Source organism: Megascapheus bottae, chromosome 16 (assembly GCF_031878675.1).
Source record: "Megascapheus bottae isolate mThoBot1 chromosome 16, mThoBot2.hap1, whole genome shotgun sequence".
Classification (NCBI taxonomy): domain Eukaryota; kingdom Metazoa; phylum Chordata; class Mammalia; order Rodentia; family Geomyidae; genus Megascapheus; species Megascapheus bottae.
In genome coordinates, this window is record NC_143524.1 from 5,665,648 (window position 1) to 5,684,565 (window position 18,918).

At 46.2% G+C, this 18,918-nt stretch overlaps 1 protein-coding gene across 1 annotated transcript in view; it reads left to right on the forward strand.

Annotated features, from left to right (window-relative positions):
- Positions 1-16,977, forward strand: part of Majin (membrane anchored junction protein) — a 28,701-nt gene extending 11,724 nt beyond the window's left edge. Inside the window, exons 6-11 of the mRNA XM_090347424.1 lie at positions 3,732-3,763; positions 5,333-5,424; positions 8,702-8,765; positions 14,624-14,696; positions 15,700-15,808; positions 16,803-16,977. Coding sequence (XP_090203550.1) covers positions 3,732-3,763; positions 5,333-5,424; positions 8,702-8,765; positions 14,624-14,696; positions 15,700-15,808; positions 16,803-16,848 — 416 coding nt within the window. The 3' untranslated portion in view covers positions 16,849-16,977. The remainder of the gene's footprint in view (positions 1-3,731; positions 3,764-5,332; positions 5,425-8,701; positions 8,766-14,623; positions 14,697-15,699; positions 15,809-16,802) is intronic.
- Positions 16,978-18,918: the final 1,941 nt, after the last annotated feature.

An 18,918-nucleotide genomic window follows, 5' to 3' on the forward strand; every position in this document is an offset into this window, starting at 1 on the left:
CTGGTCTCTTAAGATTCCACTTGGCCGGGCTGGGAACATAGCCTAGTGGTAGAGTGCTCACCTAGCGTGCACGAAGCCCTGGGTTCGATTCCTCAGTACCACATACGCAGAAAAAGTCGGAAGTGGCGCTGTGGCTCAGGTGGCAGAGCACTAGCCTTGAGCAAAAAGTATCCAAGGATAGTGCCCAGGCCTTGAGTTCAAGCCCCAGGACTGGCAAAAAAGAAAAAAAAAAAGATTCCACTTGGCTAAGAACCACCTGCACACACACCTCCCATGCCCTGGATCAGATTTCCATGATCCTGACTGATTTCTAGCTGGGTTTGGTGGAGTGCTCTGGTGTCTACCTAATTGTGGTCTCTTCATCAAGAGTTCTAAGTCTGGTCCACTCATTGATTTGTTTTGGTCAATTGTGAGACTTGAATTCAGAGCCTGGGTCTCCTGAGCTATCTTGCTTTAGGTTAGTACCCTAACACTCTACCACTTTGAGCTATAGTACCACTTGCAGGTTGCTGGTGGTTAATTGGCCATAAATCTCATGGACTTGGGGCTGGGAAGATGGCTTAGTGGTAGAGTGCTTGCCTAGCATGCATGAAGTCCTGAGTTTGATTCCTCAGTACCATATAAACAGAAAAAGCCAGAAGTAGCACTGTAGATCAAGTGGTAGACTGTTAGTTTAAGCACCAAGAAGCTCAAGGACAGCACCCAGGCCCAGAGTTCAAGCCCCAGAAAAAGAAAAAAAAGTTTCATGGACTTTTTTTTTTGGCCAGTCCTAGGGCCTGAGCACTGTCCTTGGGTTATTTTTTTCAAGGCTAGAGCTCTACCACTTGAGCCTCAGCACCATTTCTGGCTTTTTTCTATGTATGTGGTACCAAGGAATCGAACCCAGGTTTTCGTGCATGCTAGGCAAGCACTCTACCACTAAGACAAAGTCCCGGCCCTTGAACTTTCTTTTGTTGTTGTTGTTGTTTGTTTGTTGGTCATAGGACTTGAACTCAGGGTCTGGTCGCTGTCCCTGAGCTCTTCAGGGAGTGCTAGCGCTCTACCACTTCTGGTTTTCTGTTGGTTTAATTGTTGACAGGAGTCTCATGGACTTTTGTGCCTGGGCTGGCTTTAAACCATGATTGTCAGATCTGTCTCCTCAGGATCTCGGATTATAGGCTTGAGCCCTGGGCACCCAGCTTATGGACTTTCTTGCCCAGGCTGGCTTTGAATCTCCTGAGTAGGTAGGATTATAGGTATGAACCACAGCACCTGCCTCTCATTGAGATTTTTTTTATCTGTTGGTTCTAGGGCAAGAACACTGGGCTTAGGTGCTGTCGCTGAGGTCTTCAGCTCAAGGCTATCATCTACTACTTGAACCACAGTGTCACTTCCCATTTGCTGGTGGTTAATTGGAGATAAGAGTCTCACAGACCTTAATGCATGGCTGGCTTTGAACTGCGATCCTCAGATCTCAGTTTCTGTGTAGCTAGGATTGTAGGCATGACCCACTGGTGCTGGCTCATTGAGATTTTTTTTGCCAGGCATGGGGCTAGAACTGAAGGCCTGAGCATTGTCTCTGAGCTGCTTTTTGCTCAAGGCTCTCTACCACTTGAGCTACAGCATTACTCCTGGCTTTTACTGTGTACGTGGTACTGAAGAATCAAACCTAGGGCTTCATACATGCTAGGCAAGCACTCTACCACTAAGCCACCTTCCCAGCCTCATTGAGATTTTTTTTAAAGTACTGAATATAAATATTAGCCTAGAGCTAACCCCATGACTGACAAAATAAATAAAATAAATATAAATATTAGCTGGGCACTGGTGGTTCACACCTGTAATCCTAGCTACTTATGAGACTGAGATCATGATTCAAAGCCAGCCAAGGCAGGAAAGTCTTTCAGACTCTTATCTCCAATTAACACACACACACACACACACACACACACACACACACACACACACACACAAAAGCTGGAAATGGAGTTAGGCTCCATAGGGCTATGTGTGTGTGTGTCTGTGTGTGTGTCTGTGTGTGTGTCTGTGTATGTATGTGTGTAAAAAGACTGACTTAAAGCCAGGCCTGGTGGCTCATGCCTGTAATCCTAACTACTCAGGAGGCTGAGATCTGAGGATCAAGGTTCAAAGCCATCCCGGGCACAAAAATCTGTAAGACTCTTATCTCCAATTAACCACTAGAAAACCAGAAGTGGGACTGTGGCTCAAAGGGTAAGGTAGTCACCCTGAGCTGAAATGGTCAGGACAGTGCCCAGGCCAAGAGTTCAAGCCCCACGACTGACAAACAAGAAAAGAAAAAAAAAATCTGACCTGAGTAATCACTCAATGAAAGATAACTTGTATAAACACTGACTTGACTTTCATGTTAGTGGTGTCTTTTTCTTTTCTTTCTTTTTTTCTTTTTTTTTTGCCAGTCCTGGGGCTTGAACTCAGGGCCTGGACATTGTCCTTGGGCTTTCTCAAGGCTAGAGCTCTACCACTTGAGCTACAGCACTTCTGGCTTTTTCTTTTCTTTTTTTTTTTCTTTTTTTGCCAGTCCTGAGCTTAGCCTCAACTTCTGGCTTTTTCTATGTATGTGGTACCAAGGAATTGAACCTGGGTCATGCATTCTAGGCAAGTACTCTACCACTAGGCCAAGTTCTCGGCTCCTGGTGGTGTTTTAAAGTATTCCCAGGCATTCATTTCTGAGGGCCATGGCTCTTTTTACCCATTGGGGGACAGGTAAACATCTGCCAGTTTGACCTGAAGAAAAATGCAAAAGCTTTGCCTAGAAATATCTCTAGGGCTGGGAATGTGGCTTAGTGATAAAGTGCTTGCCTAGCATGCATGAAGCCCTGGGTTTGACTCCTCAGCACCACATAAGCAGAAAAAGCCAGAAGTGGTGCTATGGCTCAACTGGTAGAGTGCTAGCCTTGAGCAGATGCTCAGGGACAATGCCCAGGCCCTGAGACCAAGCCGCAGGGCTGGCAAAAAAAGAAAAATAGAATGTCTCTCTCAAGGTGGTAGAGGCATGGCCCCGATGGTAGATGGCTAACTAGTGAGCGAATGCAGCCGATATCAAGTTGGAGTCTCATACGGGGCAAAAAAAAAAAAGAAAAGAAATAGTGCCTCTCTAATCTGGGAGTGTTGGAACATACTAATAATCTGAGCATCCAAGAGTCTGAGATAGGAGGATCATGAGTTTGAAATTAGCTTAGGGTACAAAGCAAGTTCAAGGCCAACCTAGACTATATAACCAGACCTGGTCTCAAATTAACACTGGTGCCTAAAGTCCCACTGTTTTCTTATAGGTAATGTTCATCCCTATTTCAGAAGTGTATAGGAGCCAGGAGTATGGCCTAGTGGTGGAGTGTTCACCTAGCATGCATGAAGCCCTGGTTTAATTCCTTAGTCACCACATACACAGAAAAAGCTGGAAATGATACTGTGTCCTTGAGATAGCTCAAGGACAGTGTGTAGGCCCTGAGGTTAAGCCCCAGAACAGGCAAAAAAAAAAAAATGTACATGGTTACAGCTTGAAACAAGCCAGTTGAACTTACAGGTGACCATTGTTCTGTGACAGGAGAGGAAAGGAGTTTGATGACACTATTTCCTGGGAAAGTGGCACCAAGCAGAAAGCACAAGGACACATGGGGAGGTTTTGTCTAGTGCCAGTTCCAAGAAATAAATAGTAGTTTGAAAGCTAGGTCAAACAAATTTATCCTCTTTGACATTCAAATTTCCTATTGTAGGGAAGTCAATCAACAATGGTCCTCTTGGATTGGTAAGCTGCTTTATCTGTACAAACTTGAATTGCCTGAATTGCTTCTGTTATCTCCAAAATGCTCTTCTTGTCTCTTTCTCAGCCTAGGCATGCTGCATGCCTGTCCCACTCCTATCCGAATTGTAAACATAAACCTGAATGTTTTCCCCGACTCTATTTGCTGTATCCAACAGAATATCAGTCCTTGTTGCAAGGCTGGTTGCATTTGGCAGCTTAAAAAATGGGGAATTGGGGGGCCGGGAGTTTGGCCTAGTGGTAGAGTGCTTGCCTAGCATGCACTGTGCTTGAGATAGCTCAAGCCCAGGACTGGAAAAAACAAAAGGGGGGGGAATTGGGCCAGGCGCAGAGGCTCATGCCCCGTAATCCTAGCTACTCAGGAGGCTGAGACCTGAGGATCAAAGTTCAAAGCCAGCCCCGGCACAAAAGGACCTGAAACTCTTGTCTCCAATTAACCTCTAGAAAATGGGAAGTGGGGATGTGGCGCTTGGCTCAAGGGTAGGGTGGTAGCCTTGTGCTAAAGAGCTCAAAGACAGTTCAAAAACAGTGCCCAGGCCCAGGGGTAGGGCTGTAGCCTTGAGCTGAAGAGCTCAGGGACAGCGCCCAGGCCTAGTTGAAGCCGACAAAAAAAAATGGGGAGGGCCGGGAGTTTGGCCTAGTGGTTAAAGTGCTTGCCTAGCATGCATGAAGACCCAGGTTTGATTCCTTGGTACCACATACATAGAAAAAAGCCGGAAGTGGTGCTGAGGCTCAAGTGGTAGAGCTCTAGCCTTGAGAAAATCCAAGGACAGTGCTCAGGCCCTGAGTTCAAGCCCAGGACTGGCAAAAAAAAAAAAAAATGGGGAGTTGGGGGGTAGGGAGCATGGCCTAGTGATAGAGTGCTTGCCTAGAGTGCATGAAGCCCTGGGTTCCATTCTTTGGTACCACATATACTGAAAAAGTTGGAAATGGTGCTGTGGCTCAAGTGGTAGAGCACTAGCTTTGAAAAATCTCTGGGACAGGGCCGGGAGTTTGGCCTAGTGGTAGAGTGCTTGCCTAGCATGCACGAAGACCCAGGTTCGATTCCTCGGTACCACATATATAGAAAAAAGCCAGAAATGGTGCTGAGGCTCAAGTGGTAGAGCTCTAACCTTGAGAAAGTCCAAGGACAGTGCTCAGGCCCTGAGCTCAAGCCCATGACTGGCAAAAAAAAAAAAAAAAAAAAAAGAAAAAATCTCTGGGACAGTGCTCAGGCTCTGACTTCAAGCTCCAAGACTGGTTAAAAAAAAAAAAAATAGGGGGACCGGGAGTTTGGCCTAGTGGTAGAGTGCTTGCCTAGCATGCACGAAGACCCGGGTTCAAGTCCTTGGTACCACATATACATAGAAAAAGCCAGAAATGGTGCTGTGGCTCAAGTGGTAGAGCTCTAGCCTTGAGAAAGTCCAAGGACAGTGCTCAGACCCTCAACACAAGCCCAGGACCGGCAAAAAAAAAAAAAAAAAAAAATAGGGAATTGCTTTCACTGTGTCCTCTTCAACTGTGAGCCAATCCTGGAAATGGGGAAGGGGTCACAGGAACCTGGTTCTTCCTTAGGACTTAGCTGAAAAGAAAGCAGCAAAAGCCACAGTGAGGAAACGAAAACTCTCTGAGGAGCCAGGTTCTCCCAGCAGGCCAGAGCTGCACAGGTCAGTGTATGGGGAGAGGCCACTACTCACCTTCAGGCGGGCTGTGCCACCGGACTCTCGTCCTTGAGCAAGTCACTTTCCTTTTGGGCTTCATGAGTAATTGGCCCATTCCAGTGGGTGGGTTGTGGAAAGGAAATGAATTGATATTTGCAATGTAATTTGAACATAATCCCTTTTAGCAAAGTAGAGTTGTTCTTTCAACAAAATGAAGCCTTTGCTAGGGATGTAGGTTAGAGCTAGAGCTCTTGCCTAGCATGTATGAGGGTCTGGAATCTATCCCCAAGCACTGGAAAAAAATAATCTAAGAAAACTGTGGGGCCAGGAGTGTGGTCTATAGTGGTAGAGTGCTTGCTTAACATGCACAAAGCCCTGGATTCAACTCCTTGGTACCACAAACAGGAAAATTCAGAAGGGGTGCTGTGGCTCAAGTGGTAGAGCACTAGCCTTGAGGAAGCACAAGAACAGTATCCAGGCCTGGAGTTCAAGCTCCAGAACTGGCAAAATTATTTTAAAAGATTCATTGGAGGGCCCGGGAGTTTGGCCTAGCGGTTAAAGTGCTTGCCTAGCATGCACAAAAACCCGGGTTCGATTCCTCGGTATCCCACATACACAACCAAGCCAGAAGTGGCAGAGACGAGACACAACCAAACCGGAAAAGTGGCAGAGACAAGACTGCGACAGCGACAGAGAGCGAAAGAAGCGAGCTGAGCTGAAGTGAACAGAGCCCAACCGAGTGGTGGCCGGAGCGAGCAGGACCGGAGCGTGCAGGACCGGAGCGTGCAGGACCGGAGCGTGCGGGAGCGAGCCGAGCCAGAGCGAGAAGGGGCCGGAGCGAGCAGAGCCAGGAGCAAGCGAGAGCTGGCTGGGCCGGAGCGAGCGGGGCCAGAGCAAGCCAGGAGCAGGGCCGGGCCGGAGCGAGCCGAGCGGGGCCAGGAGCGTGTGGGAGCGACCCGGGCCGGAGCGAGCGGGGCCAGAGCAAGCCAGGGCCGGAGCGAGCGGGGCCGGAGCGAGCGGGGCCGGAGCGAGCGGGGCCGGAGCGAACGGGGCCAGAAAGAGAAGGGGGCCAAAAAAAAAAAAAGATTCATTGGAACATTAAGAGCAATCTAGGGTAAATTAATGTATGTTTGCAAATGTGCAGTTCAGTTATTAAGTGGGGCAGGGAGGGTAGCCTAGTGGTAGAGTGCTCAGCTAGCTTGCACAAAGCCCTGGATTTGATTCCTTGGTACTACATATACAGAAAAAGCTGGAAGTAGCCCTGTGGCTCAAGTGGCAGACCATTAGCCTTGTGTAAAAAGTGTCCAAGGACAGTGCCCAAGCCCCAAGTTCAAGCCCCAGTATTGGGGGGAAAAGTAATTATTAGGTGGCTAGAAATTGTTCGGGGAAACTTTAAGCGTGTCCCAACACATTGGATTCACTATTGAGGAGGCTATTTATATTCTTTGGATTTTTTTTCGTGGGGGAGGGAGGTGTGTCCATTTTTGTTTTGTTTTGTTTTGTGGATCATAGGGCTTGCACTCTGGGTTTGGGCATTGTCCCTGAGCTCTACAGCTCAAGGCTACCACCCTACCCCTGAGCCACAGCCCCATTTCCCATTCTCTAATGATTAACTGGAGATAAGAGTCTCACATTCTTTAGTGCCTGGGCTGGCTTTGAACCTCCATCCTCAGATCTCAACCACTTGAATAGCTAGGATTACAGGCATGAGCCACTGCACATGGCAGGAGTGCCAATTTTGAGGCTCGAACTTAGGGCCTGATGCTGTCCCTGAGCTTTTTCACTCAAGACTAGTGCTCTACCACTTCTGGGGTTTTTTTTTGTTGTTGTTGTTGTTTTCCTGGTGGTTTATTGGAGATAAAAGTCTCATGAACTTGGATCGGGAGTTTGGCCTAGTGGTAGGGTGCTTGCCTAGCATGCACGAAGACCTGGGTTCGATTCCTTGCTACCACATATGTAGCAAAAAGCCAGAAGTGGTGCTCTAGCCTTGAGAAAATCCAGGGACAGTGTTCAGACCCTGAGACCAAGCCCAGGACTGGCAAAAAAAAAAAAAAAGTTTCACGAACTTTCCTCCTGGCTAGCTTCAAACTTTCCTCCTGGCTAGCTTCAAACTGTACTTCTCAGATCTCAGCCTCCTGTATAGTTAGGATTACAGACGTGAGCCACTGGTGACCAGTATTCTTTGTTTTGTTGTTGTTGTTTTCTTTCTTCTTCTTCTTCTTTTTTTTTTCTTTTGGTGGGTCATGGGGCTTGGCCTGGGTGCTGTCCCTGAGTTCTTCAGCTTCAGGCTATTGCAGTACCCGTGAGCCAAGCCCCTCTTCCTGTTTTCTAGAGGTTAATCGAAGAGAAGAGTCTCAGGTCCTTTTGTGCCCGGGGTTGGCTTTGAACCTTGGTGCTTAGATCTCAGCCTCCTGAATAGCTGGGGTTACAGGTATGAGCCACCGTGCTGGCTTTCTCTGGGTTTTCTATCAAGGACAGTTGAGTTGGGAAGACAATTTAGTCAGTTGTAGTATCCCGAGAGGCCTGGTGTGCTTTTCTGCCTAGCCCTGGATGCTTTTCACCCTGCATTCACAAAAACGCAGCTGCTCTTTTCCTGGGGTGATGTGGTTGGATGGTGTGCATGCCTTGACATGCAGGAGCGGTACAGAGGGACCAAACATGAAGGAGCCCGGCTGTGCCTTCAAGATGCGTGTCAGTGATGAGTAGGGAGTTACGTTCCTAGCCAGTGGAATGTGACCGTAGTCAGAGCTGAGAAAGGGAATTTTCACAGAGGTATGGCCTTAGCTCTTCCTTTCCTCTTGCTTTCTAAATTTTTATTTGTTTTTTTGCCAGTTCTTGGGCTTGTACTCAGGACCTGAGCACTGTCCTTGCACTTTTCTCAAGGCTAGCACTCTACCACTTGAGCCACAGCACCACTTCCGGCTTTTCTGTGTGTGTGGTACTAAGGAATTGAACCTGGTCTTTATGCATGCAAGGCTAGCACTGTACCACTAGGCCACACTCCCAGCCCCCTTCCTCTTGTTTTTATGTGCAATCAGGTATTTCAGAGTCTGGTAATTTCTGTCAGGTACATTTTTCGTTCCAAAATGTCATACAGTTAAATATCTCAAACTGGAATTCTATTGTGAATTAAAGCAGCACCCAAAGTAAATTTGGCCACACCATTTTTCCTGCCAGGCAGGAGTGGTATAAAAATAGCCAACCTGCTGAAATATTCATTCGGGCCACATTTGCTTGAATGCAGTAATGTTGCCACTGTCACTAACCACTAACAATTTCTCAGGGCCAAGATGGGGACTTCTAGCCAAGGTCTGAACAAGAAGAAGCCCCCCGTGGAAACCAGGAAGGTAAGCACAAACATGGAGGCTCGTGGCTGTTCCTTCACTGCTACAGGTCAGGATTCCTTTTACCTACACCTCTTGGTCTTTGCTACAAGTTGAACCGACTGAACTCATTCTCAGGTTTCACTGCAGAACAGCATTCAACTATTCTGGCCTTGCCATAACTAACTCATCCCCAGGATGGCTGCAGAGTAGGCACATGGAGAAATCCTTTTGCTAAAAGGATGTCTCTTCTCAAGTTAAAAGACTGATTCTTATACTCTGCAGCTGAAGTTAGGACATAGGTCTGCATTGAATGGCTGTGGCAGCGAGCGGAGAGCTATCACTGCAGAAATCATTTGCCTTCATCTACACATGGGTGGGAGTCTGGGATTGTCTAGGTTTATTTTATGTTTGTTTATGCTGGTCCTAGGGCTTGAACTCAAGAGCCAGGGCTGTCCCTGAGCATTTTTGCTCAAGGCTAGTATTACTTGAGCCACAGCTCTACTTCTGGCTTTTGATGGTTAATTGGACATAAGAGTCTCATGAACTTTCCTGCCAAGACTGGCTTTGAACTGTAATCCCCAGATCTCAGCTTCCTGAGTAGCTAGGATTACAGGAATGAGCCACGTGTGCCTAGCTTATCCCTCTTAAGTAGCTGTTAGATATGTCTTAAAGATATTTCCTTCTTTCTTATTTGTATCTCTAAAATACATCTGACCCTAAGTCACAGACACTGACAGTGGCTCTCCTTAACCCCTCAGGACCTACAGCCTGATCAGTTATGAGCAAACACATAAGCATTTGTCAAACGCGTTTTCACTGGGTCAGTTATGGACCAAGTATTCAGAATACCATGTATCCCCTGTAGATACCAGCAGTTACCCATAGATATGCCTTGTGTAGGGCAAAAGCAAGCCCAGGGCACAGAGGGAACACAAAAAGGCCGTGAGGAAAGAGATCCCAGAGGAGCTCAGAAGCACTTAAGGAGCTCAGACAAGAAGAAAGAGAATTATGTTTTTCCTGACTGCAGGCCAACACACCTGGAAATTGTAGTACAGCAACTAGATGAGCAGGATTATAATAAATCTTGAGGCTTTGGTACCACAAAAATTCCTTAAACATTTTGTGTGTGTGTTGGTCCTTAGATTTGATCTCAGGGTTTAGACCCTGTCCCTGAGTTTGTGGTGATATTTGTTGTTTTCTCAAGGCTAGTACTCTTCCACTTGAGCCACAGCTCCACTGCTGGCTTTTTGGTAGTTCACTGGAGAAAAGACTCTCATGAACTTTCCTGCCCTGACAGGCTTTCAATTGTGATCCTCAGATCTCAGCCTTTTGAGTAGCGAGGATTACAACTGTGAGCCACTGGTGCCCCTAAAACTTTTATTTTTTTTAAGCTGGTTGTGGGGCTTAAACTCCCTTGAGCCACAGCATCACTTCTGGTTTTCTAGTGATTAATTGGAGATGAATCTTGCAAACTTTACTGTCCACTGTCTTTGAACCGCAATCCTCAGCTCTCAGCCTCCTGAGTAGCTAGGATAACAGGTGTGAGCCACTGTTCCCGGAATTTTTTTTTTTTTTTTGCCAATCCTGAGTCTTGGACTCAGGACTTGGACACTGTCCTTGGATACCTTTTGCTTAAGGCTATCACTCTGCCAGTTGAGCCACTGTGCCACTTCTGGCTATTTTGGACTATGTGGTGCTGAGGAATCAAATCCAGGGCTTCATGCATGCTAGGCGAGCACTCTACTACTAGGCCAAACTCCTGGCCCAACTTTTTTTTTTTTTGTGTGGGTCATGAGGCTTGAACTCTGGGCCTAGATGCTGTCTCTGAGCTCTTCAGCTCAAGGTTACTGTCCTACTCTTTTATCCACAGCCCCACTTCCCATTTTCTAGAGGCTAATTGGAGATAAGAGTTTCAGGTCCTTTTGTGCTCTGGCTGGCTTTGAACCTTGATCCTCAGATCTCAGCCTCCTGAGTAGCTAGGATTACAGGTGTGAGCCACCTGCACCCAGCTAGTGTAACATTTTTTTAAAGTAGAAAACCAAAGCAATTTTGGCCTGGAGTTTGGCATAGTGATAGGGTGCTTGCCTAGCATGAACAAGGACCAGGGTTCAAGTCCTCCATAGCACATACATAGAAAAAGCCAGAAGTGGTCCTACAGCTCAAGTGGTAGAGCTGTAGCCTTGTGAAAGCCCAAGGACAGTGCTCAGGCCCTGAGTTTAAGCCCTGAGACTGGCAAAAAAAAAAAAAAAAAACCCAATTTTAATTTCTAAACCACAATCCTGTTTGCAAGGTGTTATATGGGTGCTAAGGTAGACATAAACATATATAAAATCTAGCTTCTTCTCTCTGGGAACTTGTAATTTACTTTGACTCAGAATACACCTTTGGGGCTCTAGACCTCTGCCTCTGGGAGAAGGTAGAAAGGACAGGGCTTCAGTTTTGTACCATGGTGAAGTGGCACATTAGTGATTTTAGGCAGAAAATCTTCCATGCCTCCCATCCTTTAGAGGGATAAGAAGAAATGAGAAAGTACACGAAGCTCTAGAGAACAAAGATACTTTATACAGTCAAGATAATTGCTGTTAAAGGAACATCTCCCTCACTCTCTTCCCTTCGTACCTTCCTATTCTTAGTTTGACACATCATCTCCTCAAGAACAGTACTTGTAGCTTCTTATTCAACATAATTACCTTTTCAACCTGATTCTGGGTTTAGAACAAAACTGAGGGAAAGGAGCATGTTTATTGATTTTGAATCAAAGCCCAAAGACAGCCTCCATCACAGACCCTGTTCCCAGGGAGAGGATTTCTCCTAAATTAGATGATCACAGTGGCTCTCAGTATAAGTCACTTGAGCTGGAAAGATTGCATTTGCTCGTATGGTTCAGTGCTTGAAGTTTTCTCTCTCCTTGCTGAGAAGTTAGGGTATAGGATCACAGCCAGGGCAGATTGCACATGTCTAAACACATTGATAGCCTGGGTGGGGAAAGCTTGGAAAAATACAATTCTTGCATCCTGAGAGATATTTGGAGAAGAATAAAATGGAAGGGAAGACCCTTTTCCTTTTTTCTTTCAGTTCTCAGACCTAGAGACTCAGACTTTAGAAGGATGAAAATGAGGAGGAGTAGGAATGTGGCTTAGAGGTAGAGTGCTTGTCTAGCACACATGAAGCCCTGGGTTCGATTCCTCAGTACCATATAAACAGAAAGGGCTGGAAGTAGTGCTATGGCACAAATGGTAGAATGCTAGCCTTGATCAAAAGAAGCCCAGGGACAGTGCCAAGGCCCTGAATTCAAGCCCCAGGACTGACAAAAAAGAAAAGAAAACGGGAGGGAAGGGAAGAAAAGATGAATGTCTCAGAAATGGAACAAACTGACTGCTTTGTCCCCCCACTACACACATTTTGCTTGAACTCTCTCTCCTTCTTAACAGATCTGGCCCTGACCTACAAAGCTTTTCAGGGAATGATGTCCCAGAGTTCCTCTTAATCTTCCTTTTTTCTGTTAGAATGTGTTCCAGAAGTCCTCTAGTGGATTCAGGAGAACATGAAAGTGGCCCTGTTGGCCGGGAGTTTGGCCTAGTGGTTAAAGTGCTTGCCTAGCATGCATGAAGACCCAGGTTCGAATCCTCGGTACCACATATAGAAAAAAGCCGGAAGTGGTGCTGAGGCTCAAGTGGTAGAGCTCTAGCCTTGAGAAAGTCCAAGGACAGTGCTCAGGCCCTGAGCTCAAGCCCAGGACTGGCAAAAAAAAAAAAAAAAAAAAAAAAAAAAAAAGGAAAGTGGCCCTGTTGTTATTTGTGCTGGCACTGGGGCTTAAAATCAGGGTCTTGTGCTCTCTTGTTTTTTTGTTTTTGTTTTTGTTTTTTTGCTCAAGGCTGGCTCTCTACCATTTGAACCACATATCCACTTCCAGCATTATTTTCTGGTTAATTGTAGATAAGAGTATCTCAGATTTGTTTACTCATGATCCTCAGATCTCAACCTCCTGAGTAGCTAGGATTACAGGTATGAACCACCAGCACAGGGCTAAGTTCCTGGGTTGTAGGAGGTTACATCTCTGCCCTAGGGTCTTTTCTTTCTGATCCTACTACCACTCATGAAGATAGCATTCTTTTGGTTATTAGGGCTAATTTCTGAAGTAGGACTGAAGCCCCAAAGCATAGCTTATATTTCTATTAATGGTTGTGAGTCATAATCCAGAATCCACTGTCTGGAAGAGGTAAGAAAGCTCCTTCTTCCTCATGATGCACCTCTGCTTTTGAAGGAATTTGATTTAGAGACTGGCTCTGTGGTCTGGAATCCAAATGGTTTATGAAGAAAACTACTTAAAAGATTTTTTTCCTTTCTAATTTGAAGCTTCTGCTTAGGAGGGGGTTCAACCCAAATTTTCTAGGCGTCTCCTGTATCTGCAAGCCCAGCCCTACCCTGCTCCAGAATTCCCCAGAACACATCTGAGTCTTGTGAGTGCTTCTGGGCAGGCAGCCTTCAAGCTCTGCTGGGTGAGGGTTGTGGCCAGCTGGCAAATTCCCAAAGAAAATATATGTACCACATTTCTGACTATCAGGGCATTTGCTGGGAAATGTTGTGGGTGTGGAAGCAGGTTGTAGGATGTCCTATTCAACGTACAAAGGAATTTCTACCAAGCGGAGGCCCACAGGAAAATAATAAGATTGCATTGCATTGATGCTGGCTGCTAATGTCCTAGTCATGTTTCCGCTATGCCTGGCTCTAGCCAGGCTGATCCTATTTACTTGTTAATGGCATCATGCTCTTCATCGTGTGTCTGTCTGGAATGCCCTGCCCTCACTGACCAGCTCTTCATCCTCAATAGGACAAACCCCATTTGTCCATCAAGTCCCTATCCAAATGTCACTTCTCTGTAAGGTCTTCCTTGACAGCAGCCACCGCTCTGCTCATGTCCTTGACAACCAGTGCAGGCAGCCCCTCTCTGTGCCATTGCAACACACAGGTTATGTGTGCTTTACCCATGCGTTATGCATTTCTCCAAGGTGGCATTAAGGTCCTCTGGTTTCTGAAACCACATTTTTTATTTTCTTTTGTTGGTCATGGGACTTTAACTCTGGGCCTGGGCACTGTCCCTGAGCTCTTCAGCTCAAGGCTACCACCCTTGAGCCACAACCCCACTTCCAGTTTTCTAGTAGTTAATTGGAGATAAGAATCTCAGGAACTTTAGTGCCCGGACTGGCTTTGAACCTTGATCCTCAGATCTCAGCCTCCTTAGTAGCTAGGATTACAGGGGTGAGCCGCCACACCTGGCTGAAACCACAATATTTTGTTAGAATAACAGACACTCAGCAGTGGAAGGTAATTAGGCATGGGAGGTAACCCCAGTTTTGCTTGTTCTCTGCTTCTTCTCTTCCCCCTCACTCAGTTGGTCATGGGATTTGAACTCGGCCTGGACATTGTCCCTGAGCTCTTCAGGTCAAGGATACTGCCCTACTCCTTGGCCTGGGCATTGTCCCTGAGCTCTTCAGATCAAGGCTATTGCCCTCCCCCTTGAGCCTCAGCACACTTCTAGTTTTCTGGTGATTAATTAGAGATAAGAGTTTCACAGACTTTAGTGCCCAGACTGGCTTTGAACCACAATCCTCAGACCTCAGCCTCCTGAGTGGCAAGGATTATAGGCATGAGCCACTACGCCGGCTTTGTTCTCTGCTTCTGATACATGGAGTTTTAAAGAGACAGTAGTTGGATGTGAAATGAAAAAGGACAAACCTGTAAAAGGAAATATGGAGCCTCCTTGGGCAGTCAGAAACCAGACCCCAGTATTGATGTGAAATAGCATTCACATCACTGCATCACTGGGCTCTGATAGAAATAAAGTTTAAGGCTTTTTTTGGGGGGGGTCTTTTTATCAGAACAGGGAGAGAGAAATGCAGCAGGAATGGCAGGAGATCCCAGCCTTTGATACCACTGACATCCAAGAACAGGGTAAGTTCTGGAAGACTCATGCTTATTCTCCTTTAATCCAGCTCCCTGTAAATGCTTGGCTGAGCAGAGTGGCACAGCCCCTTGCATGTGGGCATCCTTGGGGAATATGCCTCACTCCTGTGTGAGTGAGGGACCCTTGGCTATTCTCCAGTCTGGAGTCTGTCCTAGAGTCACAGAAGCCCCAAACCAATGCCTAAAGGAGTTAAGGGAGGCAGCATGCCCCTTCCTGAGTTCAAAGCCCAGGACTGGCCAAAAAAGAAAGAAGGAAGGAAGAAAGGAAGGAAGGAAGGAAGGAAGGAAGGAAGGAAGGAAGGAAGGAAGGAGAGAGGAAGGAGGGAGGGAGGGAAGGAAGGAAGGAAGGAAGGAAGGAAGGAAGGAAGGAAGGAAGGAAGGAAGAAAAAAAGAAGGATCCAAGTGCTAGTAGCTCATGCCTGTAATCCTAGATATGCAAGAGTCTGAGATCTTAGGATCATGGTTCAAAGCCTGCCTGGGCAGGAACGTCTATGAGACTCTTAGCTTCAATTAACTACCAGAAAACCAGAAGTGGAATTGTGGCTCAAAGTTGTAGACACTATCCTTGATCAAAAAGAGCTCAGGGACAGTGCCCAGGCTCTGAGTTCAAGCCCCATAACTGATCTAAAAGATCAGGACTAGAAATGTGGCTCAACTGATAGAACACCAACCTACCAAGTATAAAGCTCTCAGTTATCACACACACATACACACACACACACACACACACACACACACACACACACACACACACGATAACACAACAGCTATAATGGATAGCTGGTATTTGAGCTATGTCAATATCTCATGATATTGAAAATTCCAAGGTCAGAATAGAATCTTACTAAGCTGAGATGAAATTGGAAAGGTCAGAACAAACAATTCACCTGGCTTTAAATAAATCTTGGTGAGAGGCTGCTCTGCCAACTCTTCTCAGATGAAAGTAGGCCATGACAGTCCCCTTTTTCCTGCCTGAGTATTTTCTTTACAGATTCTACGTGGGGATCCAGTTTGCCAGAGCCAAGTGTCCCACCAGTGCAGCAGAATTCCCCTCCTCCACCTAAAAAGCAAGGAACTGATGGCGTCTTTGGGTTTCTAAGGTAAGACCCACTTCTTGCTTCCGGAGGCTTGCAGGAAGAGGGAATAAAGAAGAAAGCAGGTGACTTGCTGAGGTTGCTCAGTTATGTTGAGATAGAGCATAGAAATGAGATGAAAAACAGTGGTCCCAGTTTTGGTTGGGGTTTTGTTTGTTTTGGTTTTTGTTTCTTCGGTATTGGGGTTTTGACCTAAGAGTGTCATGTTTGCTGGGTAGGCCCCCTACTGGATCCATGCTCCCACCCCTTTTTGCTTTAGCACTTAGTTATTTCTCAGATGAAGTCTCATGCTTTTTGCTCAAGCCAGTTCGGGATCATGAACTTCCTTCCTATGCTTCCTGCATTACTACAGGAATTACAGTTGTCTACCACCAGGAATGACTTGTTCCTTGAGAAGATGTCCCTTTTTTGTCCAGGGTGACCTTGAACCTCTTTTCTCTGCCTCACAAGTAGGAAGGATTACAGGCCAACCCTTGAGCCTAATTTTGAGCTTAATGAAGGCTGTCTTTTTTTTTTTTTTTTTTTGGTGCTAGTCCTAGGGCTTGAACTCAGGGCCTGGGTGCTGTCCCTGAGGGTTTTTGTTGTTTGTTTTTTCTCAAGACTGGAGCTCTATCACTTGCAATGCATGATGCAGCATGAGACCTGCATCGTACACATTTCTTGAACAGACTATTCCTATTTCATTTGGGGTTTTGTACGGTTTGGTTACTGAAAAGTTTCCGTTCTTCCCTCTGACTCAAGGTTGTCTCCACAATTCTTTCTGCAGAGGACAGTGAGCATATCCTCCTGTCACTGCCCATCCATCCTACCACAATCCTTTTTCCTTTGTTTTCCCCTCCTGAGTATAATCTAATTTAGGCATCTTCTCAAATGCTGTTCCAGACTTGAATTTCCATTCAGTGGTTCCCCAGAGCAAAATGCCCTGCCTAATGAGGCATTAATGGGAAGCAGAGAAGGGAAAAAGACCTCAGCCTCAGCCTATCCATTCTCCTTCCTGCAGCACTCTCTTTCCCTTCCGGTATTTCTTCAAGAAGAGCAACCAGTGAGCCTTCTGGATGTCCTACAACAGTGGAAAGGTGGTCTCCTGCCTGAAGCATTTCTCCTCCAACTCTATCCTTTTCCATTTTTGGTTTTTGTTTTATTTTTGGAGACAAGATTTTGCTGTACAGCTGTCCTCCCTCAGCTTCCCAAGTGCTAGGATTACAAGCATAGGCTACCACACCCAGCTTTCATACTTTTCTTGTGACTTCTTTCTTCAGTTAAAGAGATTAAGGGCTCACATCCAGTCCACTTCGTTTTGCCCTAGTTTTGTCTTGTCTAAATATTAAGGAAGTTGGGGGGCTGGTGGCTTACACCTGTAATCCTAGCTACTCAGGAGACTGAGATCTGAAGATTGTAGTTCAAAGCCTCAGGCAGGAACATCTGTAAGACTCTTATCTTCAGTTAACCACCAGAAAACTGAAAGTGACACTGTAGCTTTAAGCGGTAGAGCACTAGCCTTGGGGGAAGGACAAAGAAAACTCAGGGATAGGGCCTAGGCCCTGAGTTCAAGCCCCACAATGTTTGGGGGGGGGGGAATTTAAGAAAAGAATTGGAACTTTGTAAAAATGCTCTCATCTGAGAATAGCTCTCAGGGCAGTGTCTCTACCACGTAAGATTCTAACATCAATAAATTATTCTTGGAGTATTATTGATTGTATTTGGTCAAGTAGAAAGTAAAAGAGAACAAAGAGAGGAAGCCGTGCATGGACCTTCCCCTTGGTCCCCTGGCTGCTGGTTCCAGGGTCACTCTGGGTAGAGGACTCTGTACCTGATCTCAGTTAGCTTCATGCCAGGGATTAAGGGAATGGGGTGACGAAAGAGCCCTGCTCCAAAGGAAATAACCTCTTCCCCAGTTTAGTGTAGCCCCAAGGATAGATGTCTGTCACTCTAGTCCCTGGTGGGTCACACTGTTTATCAGGTGAAGTGGACAGCAGTGTGATTTAGAGCCTCTGGAATAGTCAAGGCACTCAAACTGTCTTCCAAGACCCAAAATAATTGAAGGAAACTCAGCTCAGAAGGAAGGAATCACTTTTTAACCATTGGAGCTGTCCAGTATTAGAATAGGCTACCTGTGAGCTTAAAGCTTTAACCTGCTAAGCCCGTGTCACATGCCGAGAGGTCCTAAGGGGCAGGGGCGTGGGGGGAGCACTGTTGAGCCCTCCTAACCTCCTCTACCTTCAGCAGAGAGGGCTAGAAATCCACACAGGACCTGTGCAGGGAGGAGGATGCCATAGGTATGGCTGTTTGAGGATTAGGAGACTTGAAACCACCACTTCCTAACTTGAATGTACTGCTTTTGTCCTGTTAACTCAAACGTGGTCTGTTGAAGACCACAATTCCAGTCTGGAGGTCTGAGTCCACCCTGACTCAAGCCTTGGGAAAAGCATTCTCTTCTGAGCTCCTTACTTCATCTGGAAAAATGAGAGTATGAGGGGTAGATTTGATGAGCTCCTAGACTGCCTCCCTCTGATCTCTGCTGACTAGGGCATTTCTTTTCTCAATTTACCACATTTTTTGGTGGTGGGGGAATCATGGGCTTTGAACTCAGCCAGGGCACCATCTCTGCCTGAGCTCTTTAGCTCAAAGCTACCATCCTACCCTTGAGCCAAGCCCCACTTCCCATTTTCTAGAGGTTAATAGGAGATAAGAGTCTCAGGTCCTTTTGTGCCCAGGCTGGCTTTGAACTTTGATCCTCAGGTCTCAGACTCCTAAGTAGCTAGGATTACAGGCATGAGCCACCAAGCTGGCTTTTTTTAATTTTTAGTACTGGTACCAGAGCTTGAACTTAGGTCCTTGGGCTGCCATTGGCTTTTTCACTCATAGCTGGCACTCCACCACCTGAGCCATGCCTCTATCCTAGCATTTTGCTGATTAATTGAAGAGTCTCAAGACATTTCTGCTGGAGCTGGCTTTAAACTGTGATCCTCAGATCTCAGCCTTCTGAGTAGCTAATATTAGAGGCATTTGCCACTGGTGCCCAGTTCTTGCCACATTCTTGCCCCAAATATAATTCAGCAGTGTGGATAGATAACAGATTTGAGTTCTAAATCAGTCTGGACTTAAGTAGCTGGGAT